The sequence below is a fragment of the Chrysochloris asiatica genome, unplaced genomic scaffold, assembly GCF_000296735.1.
Source record: "Chrysochloris asiatica unplaced genomic scaffold, ChrAsi1.0 scaffold00554, whole genome shotgun sequence".
NCBI lineage: Eukaryota > Metazoa > Chordata > Mammalia > Afrosoricida > Chrysochloridae > Chrysochloris > Chrysochloris asiatica.
This window is the reverse complement of record NW_006409072.1, coordinates 289,296-297,250: the sequence shown is the minus strand read 5'-3', so window position 1 is coordinate 297,250 and position 7,955 is coordinate 289,296. Positions and strand designations below refer to the sequence as shown.

Here is a 7,955-nt window from a genome sequence, read left to right as displayed (position 1 = left end):
GAATCTGAGAAGCTGGGTTATATGAAGAAAAATGTGGCATCAGGATTGGAAGAAGACTCATTAACAACCTGCAATATGCAGATGATAAAACCTTGCTTGTTGAAAGTGAAGAGGCCTTAAAATACTTACTGGTGAAGATCAAAGACCACACCCTTTGATATGGATTGCATCTGAATACTAAGGAAACAAAAACCCTCACCAACATTCTTATCAATGGAGAAAAGATTGAAACTGTTAAAAACTTAATTTTTCTTGGATCAGCCATGAACACTCATGGAACCAGCAGGCAAGAAATCAAATGACATATTTCATTAGGCAAATCTGCTGTACAAGACCCTTTTAAAATATTGTAAAGCAAAGATGTCAGTTTGAGGAATAAGGTGTATCTGATCCAAGCTATGGTATTTTCAATAACCTCATATTCATTAAAAAGTTGGATAGTAAATAAGGAAGACCATAGAAGAATTGATACATTTGCGTTATGGTGTTGGAGGAGAATACTGAATGTACTATGGACTGCCAAAAGAACAAATAGATCTGTGTTGAATGAAGTACAGCCAGAGTGCTCCATGGAAGCCAGGATGGCCATACTTCATCTCTCATACTTTGGACATATTATCAGGAAGTATCAGACACTGGAGAATGATATCAAGTTTGGTAAGGTGGATGGTCAGAGAAAAAGAGGAAGACCCCAGCAAGATGGATTAGGTAAGTAGCATCATCAATGGTCTCAAGTATAGCAACAATTGTGAGGTTGGCCCAGGACCAGGCAGTGTTTTGTTCTGTTGTGCATAAGGTTGCTATGAGTCAGAAGTTACTCAATGGCACCTACCAAAGCAATGTGATGACAGAATTCTGGTGTGGTGCTTTAGATTAATGCACTGGATTGAAAGTTGGTTTGTACCACAAGGTTGACAGTTCCAGCTCCCCAACCACTCCTTGGAAGCCCTACACAAGGATGCCATGGGTTGGAACTAACTCAATGACACTTAACAATAACAATGTGATAACAGAGTCCTGGTGTGGCTATGTGACACTTAACAAACTGACCTTCCATGACACTAAACAACAAAACCAACATTGTGATGACTGGAACTTTGGTTGCCTTGTCAGGGAAAGACCAAATGATTTCTCAGGCCTTATATATGGCCCATGGGTCAGATGTTCCTACCACTGCTATAGAGCCACACCAGGAAGCCCATAAAGCAATTTTTTCCTGGTGTGTCAGGGCAAAAAATTTGGGAGAAGTTGCTGATAGGATGATATTATTCCATTGTGATTGTTAACAGGGGCTTAATTGTGACTGAACGAATTGGAATGCTAAAGCTGGATTAAAATACCCATCTCAGAAGCAGGAGCGGGGATCTCTCTAATACCCAAAAAGAACCAGGTGTGGTTCACTAACATTCCTGTACATTTAACCTCTTTGATCTAGGGACAGAAAGTTATGACACTGGAGCAGTGGTTGAGGAGCAGCAGCAGCACAACAAAGAGTTAGTTCACAAGACAGAGTGTGGGCTTCCCAGCACATGGAAAAAGTAAAGTTGAATGACTTTGGGCAGGAGACTTGCTTGCATGTGAGGTGCATTGAGGCACTTCATTGGGGAGTTGGATTTGCTTACCTATGGAGTTGGAGTCAAGAGACTTCAGACTGAGCTTATGATGGACTACTATGCCCTCAAAGACTTATCAACTTCCCTAAAAGAACTTTTCAACATTTCTCTGCAGAAAGACCTAAACAGAGTGTCTACAGACAGCTAAAAAGAGTCGGTTCTGACTAGAACTGTATCCTGCACATTTCTGACCACCTGAACTGCAACCTGTTAAATTTCTTAATAAACCCTTAACTGTGAGTATGCTGTCCCAGTTCTGGTCACCATTGTCATGAATTATTAAACCTAACTGAGTGAAAAGTGCTGTGGAAGGGATGGTTGTTGCTATGTGTTACCCTTAAGGACAGCAGCCATGAAGTATTTAAATTTTAAACTCATTTACCTATGAATTTAAATTATAATGTTTTATTGTTTTTTCCTCTATAAGTGAAAGATTGAATATTTGAAGTTCCAGCTCTCATTCCCTGTCTAATAAATTACATATTTAAAATCTTAGCTCAGATGTCATGCTTCATGCAAAGATTCTTCCGTAAATATTTCTTCCATTTTGGGTTAATGCTTATCTCACAATTCCTTCTGATTTCCTGAATTCTAAATCCAACATACAGAGCAGTGTTAATAATTTCAAGTTATTTCTGCACATTGATGTCTTTAAAGGAGCTCTGGTAGTATAATGTGTTACCTGTTAGGCTGCTAACTGCAAGGTCAGCATTTTGAATCCACCAGTCACTCCAGGGGAGAAAAATGAGGCTTACTCCATCCCTAAAGAGGTATGAAAAGTACCAGTCTTCTAACCACAAGGCCAGCCATTCAAACTCACCAGTCACTCCTCGGAAACCATATACTGGATCACTATGAGTTGGGAACTGACTTGAAGGCACTTAACAACAACTACAAAATTTACAACGTCGGACACCCTATACATAATCGCTATGAGTTGGGAACATCTCAATGGCACACAACAGCAACAGCAGATGTCTTTAGAGCTGCTTTGTGGAACAGAGCGGTGGGCTCCCCAGCCCACAGAGTAAGTGGAACGAAGCAGCTCTCAATAAAAGTGTGCCGTTTTATTCAACATATTCAGTAACAAATATATTTAGTAATGGACAGTCATGTTGAAATGAACTCGTTTCACAAGGTATTTTGTCACCCTACAATCAGAAAGTAGGAACTTACAAAAGAGAGTTGGAGAAAAAATATTATTCAACTCTTTATTTGGATTTAATTTCAAATGTTCAGGAAAGCAGCATAAATAAGAATAGTTCAAAGAATATCCATATACACCATATCTAGACTCAACTATACTTAATATTTTTATCCATTTGCATCAACATTTCTTCCCCCACAGCTTATTTGAGAGTCCACTTGAGTTGTCTTTCTAAATATTTTCCTTATGCATCTTTAAAGAATATGGATATTTTACTACAGAATAATCAGGCAATGTACACAAAAAATTACTTTGAAAATGATTAAAATGAGATGAGACAATGTGATATGAGAATCTGAGGATTAACATCACTGAGAGAAAGAAAAGAAACTGTTGCTACCAAAATGCCTTACTTTATATTTTCTTGAAAGACTGGTCCCACATTCAACATTTTCTTTAGAGCCCCTGTGACATCTTTATTTCTGAGACTATAAATTAAGGGGTTTAGAACAGGAGTGAGAATGGTGTAAAAGAAAGACACTACTATGTCCTTCTCCGGGGTATGGTAGGAGCTGGGGATCATATAAGTGTAGATGGCAGCTCCGTAGAATAGGATGACCACAGTCATATGGGAAGAACAAGTGGTGAAGGCCTTCTTTCGGCCCTCTGCTGAGTTCATCCTATGTATGGTGAGGAGAATGAAAGAATAGGAGCTTGAAATGACTGTCACAGGGATGAGAAGCATTAGGACACAGCACGTGTACATGAGTGTCTCAATGAGTGAGGTATCAGAGCAGGAGAGCTTCATTATGGCAGGGACTTCACAGAAGAAATGATGGATCTCCCTTGATCTGCAGAAAGGAAAGTTCATGGTGATGGGAGTGAGTATGAAGCCATCCACTGAGCCCAAACACCAGCAGCCGGATGCCAGGAGAAGACATACCCTGTGATTCATAAGAATAGGGTAACGGAGTGGATGGCAGATTGCCATGTATCTATCATAGGCCATGGCAGCTAAAATGGAATATTCTGCTCCTACAAGTGTCAAGTACATGAACATCTGTATTCCACACTCAGGAATAGAGATATTTTTGACACCTATGACCTGGTCCATAAGCACCTTTGGTACAGTGACAGAAATATACATTACATCCATGAGAGACAACTGGCTGATGAAAAAGTACATGGGAGTGTGGAGGTTGGTATTAGAGTGTATCAGGAAGATCAGGACAGTGTTTCCTGACAAAGCCATCAGGAAAATAACAAAAATGACCACAGAGAGCAGAACTGGGTGTTTGGATTGACTGAAGAGTCCCAACAGGATGAAATTGAACCCTCTGGTATGGTTGGCCAGCCACGTGGTGTTGTCCATAAAGTTTCACCTAGGAATTTAAGGAGAGTATTGAAGTTACATATATTACTCATGAAGATGTAATCTTCTGAAATGTATGTTAGATGTATTTGTGTGTGTGTATGTGTATGTGTGCACTGTATCACACACTGGCAACCCAATCTTGGTAACAGAAGAAGCATACCTGGATTTTACAACTTCTTTGGGGAATTAAGGATTATAAAATCACTTGTAATTCAACAAATTTACCTGAAAAGATTAGTGATTTCACAACTGTGGCTTGAAAGGATTAGCAATTCAAACTGAAGTTGCCACAGATCAGGGTGATAAAGTTTCCTGATGGAGGTGTCCTCTCTCAACATATAGCAGAACCTAAAAAAATCATTGTCCTATGCAACACAAAGAAAAGAAGAGAAATTAAGAAAAGAAAAAGAGGGATAGAAATAAAATTCCTAGTTCTACACTGTGTGTTATGAGAGCAGGAATTGAATTAACTGCTCTGCTTTAAGGATACAACAGTAATCTTACCGTTATAATGGCATGTCTGACCTCTCAGAAAAATCCAAGTGGCAGACAGTGAGAGGCACAGAGTGTGCTGCCAGACTGTAACCTTTGATCCAACTTTCTCTCTATTTTCTCTGTAAGTTACTAAACCTTACATTCATCTGTGATCTCTACACAAAGACAAATAAGGATACAGTTTCACCCTAATATGTGGTAAGGACTACATTATATAGGACTATATTATTAGTACCTAGAACATTACCAGGCACAGATGAATAACCACATAAACTGTTAGTTCAAAGTATTAACATATAAGCATATTATTGTACAAAATCTATTAATAGTTGAATCTTACTATTTTTGTCTAATGATTTGAAATATAGTGTTTCATTTCTTCAATTTCAATGTCAGTCATATTTTTAAATTTTGGAATCAGACAAAAATTTTGTATTTCTGCAAGTTGTCCATTTTTGTTTGTTTATACAAACAAAAGTGGAGCTCTTTTTAAATTTTTCATTTCATTTCTGTCAACTATATGCTTCCCCAAGGTGAAGTTAATTTCTATTATTTTCTCATATTTTCCACAAATATCAGGGAAAAATGAAGAATTAGCATTGAGAGCATTACTGATATTTACCAGAAAAAGACTGAGTTGTTTTTAACAAACATTGTCAGTTGTACTGCTCCTCACAGTCAATCTTCCATGGAAACTTAGAGTCAGAAAGAGAAATCGAAAAACTGAGTGCCTTTAATCCCAACGTACTGCATTCCTCCTCTACCTTGCTTCTTACAATCTATTTCTGTGTTCGACTTTGAACACAAATCAAAGATATATTAAACTAGATTGTATTTAACAATTTGTCATTGTTATTGTTAAGCGCCATCCAGTTGACTCCGTCTCATAGCTGCCTTACATAGAATTTCTGAGAAGTGACTGGTGGGTTTGAACCACCAACCTTATGGTTAGCCTTCCAGTCCTTATCCTACAGAACCATACCTGGTACTTTAAATTGCATTTATAAAATGTCTTCTATAAATATTAATTTATAAAAAATATTAAATTATGAAGTTCCTTATGATCAGGAAGGAAATAATCAGATCCTTTACATGAGAAGAGTTTAGAAGTGGTTATGATGTAGTGGTTTATACGCTTCTAAGAATTGTAACTACTAATTGGCACTGTGTAATCAACACTGGACTTTGATTCAAAAGGTCAGTAGTACAAATTCACCAGTTCTCCTCAGAAACTCTGTACAGGGTCGCTAAGTGTTGGAACTGACTCAATGGTACTTAACAAGAGCAACTTGTAAGAGTCACCTTACTACATGTCCTAAGTTCTAGTGTGCTGATGCAATAGACAGACAGTGGTGTAACCAATTTAATGAAAATATCCAGAAAATCAGGAACACATTGTGTTAATAAAATCATTAAACCCAATCCCCACTGGCAAATGGATACTGGGTTTTGTGTAAAAGTTGAAAAAAACTCTAGAAACTGAAAAACACAGCTGCTGATCTAGTCTCTAAATATGGTAGAAATGAAGTGAGAATTCTTGCAGAGCTTCATGAAGACCTTGAAGCTCCTATTTGGTAATGAATGAAGCAGTGGGGTGGAGGAAGAGCAGGAGGGAAAGGTATGGATGTTAGGAAATCTTTTCTGCAGTCGGGCAAATGGGCCATAGACATCAAGATGGGTTAAATACTCCACATGGGACATGGGTGAGTGGATGCTGAGTTTGCATCCCTCATAACATGCTTCCTTGTTCATCCTTACTCTTCTCAGTCCAGTTTCTTGAGTTTAAAACCAACAGGATAGTGCATGTTTAAATTAGGAAATCATTAACAATAGTGGTGAAACAATATAGAACCTGTGTTTGGAGCTCACTGCATCTCAGGAATTGCTTTGGTGCTTTGCCCCCTAATCATCCCCTAGAATTTATTCTTTTTTTCTACGTATACAAATTTAAAAATTCAGGTTATCTGCCTTTTGGCACATGGTCACACAAGAGCCAAAGGGAAGACTTACGTCTCAACCCCTGTGCAGAACCCAGAACCTGTAACTCTGCCTTAATGGTACCTGGAACTCAGTTCAACCCCTCAACAGTCCTCAGTTTGGGTTTTAGAACACCCACTCATAGTTTCATCAGAGAAACAAAAATATGATCCAGACATGTGTTTCTAGCAATTCCTTTTAGACATAATCCCAACTTAAGGCAAAAGCAGTCACTTTTTCTCTATAAAATTTTAGTCTCACAAAAACAAAATATCATCCAAAAATACAGGATTAATAGACATTATTTTGCACATAAATAACTGGAAATTAAAAAACCTATTTTCTTGTGTGTTTAAACACAGAGGATTCTTTATAAAGAGACTCAATGGAAAAAGTGCATTTGTTGTTCTCTATAAAAATAAATAAGAAAAAGAAAGGCTTTGAGAAAATGTCAAGAACTCCTAGCATGTATCAAAGCAAAACAAGGATTTAAGGACATAGTTACCCTTTCGTTTTGTAGTTCTGTAGTCTGATTGAACAACCACCAGATGATGCATGACTTCTTCCAGATGGATAGTGGAGTGTAGTCTTAGTTCAGCTTGCAAAGATAAGTGCAGAAATGACATCACTTTTAGTTTTTCTCTGCCCATTTGGGGAGTGGAACCAGGTTTCTGTAGATGAATCTCTGGGGCATTAAAAAATGCAATTAAGAGCAATAGAGGAGTTAATAGATTGTACTTTTGTTACCTTCTTCTTATGTACTTTTGTATCTCCTCTTATTGTTAAGTATAATGTGCATTGACATCTTAACCAATATTAATAATCATCTTAATTACTACTATTATCAATAAAATTATATCAATTAACTGTGTTATTATTGTTGTTAAGGCTTTCAAGTCAGTTCTAACTCATGGTAACTCTGTATCTGGTTTCTGAGGAGTGACTGGTGGTTTGAATTACTGAATTTTCAGGTAGTAATACAGTGCTTATTCTACAGTACCACACCAAGACTATGAGTTAGATTATATAAAATATTTTTCACTTTAGAAAATTTATGGTGTATGAATCCTCATTTAATCTTTAGGAAATTTTAGGAATTTTTTTTTATAGTTCTCATCTTTCACAACTATAGAATCTAAAACACATGCATTAACTGATAATGCTGAAGATTAATCAGTATTGTAATTACAATTAAGACTGAGGTCCACTGTTTCACATGTTTGGCTCTGTCACTCTTCATTAGTTTATTGGTTGTTCTGTTCTATCTATGCTGTTTTGTTTTTGCATTTCATTGTAAAGTTCTTGGTTTCATTTTAAACACTAATAGGTTAATTGTAATATATATATA

General features: G+C 37.1%; 1 protein-coding gene across 1 annotated transcript; it reads right to left on the bottom strand.

Annotated features, from left to right (window-relative positions):
* Nucleotides 1-3,169: 3,169 nt before the first annotated feature.
* Nucleotides 3,170-4,132, bottom strand: LOC102812518 (olfactory receptor 2T29-like). Its single transcript, XM_006877667.1, has one exon. It carries the CDS (start codon nt 4,130-4,132, stop codon nt 3,170-3,172), a length of 963 nt encoding a protein of 320 aa, XP_006877729.1.
* Between the last annotated feature and the right edge of the window lie 3,823 nt (nt 4,133-7,955).

Bases quoted from the DNA above. Each gene is read 5' to 3' on its own strand.
- LOC102812518 (XM_006877667.1), bottom strand. From the start codon at position 4,132: ATGGACAACACCACGTGGCTGGCCAACCATACCAGAGGGTTCAATTTC.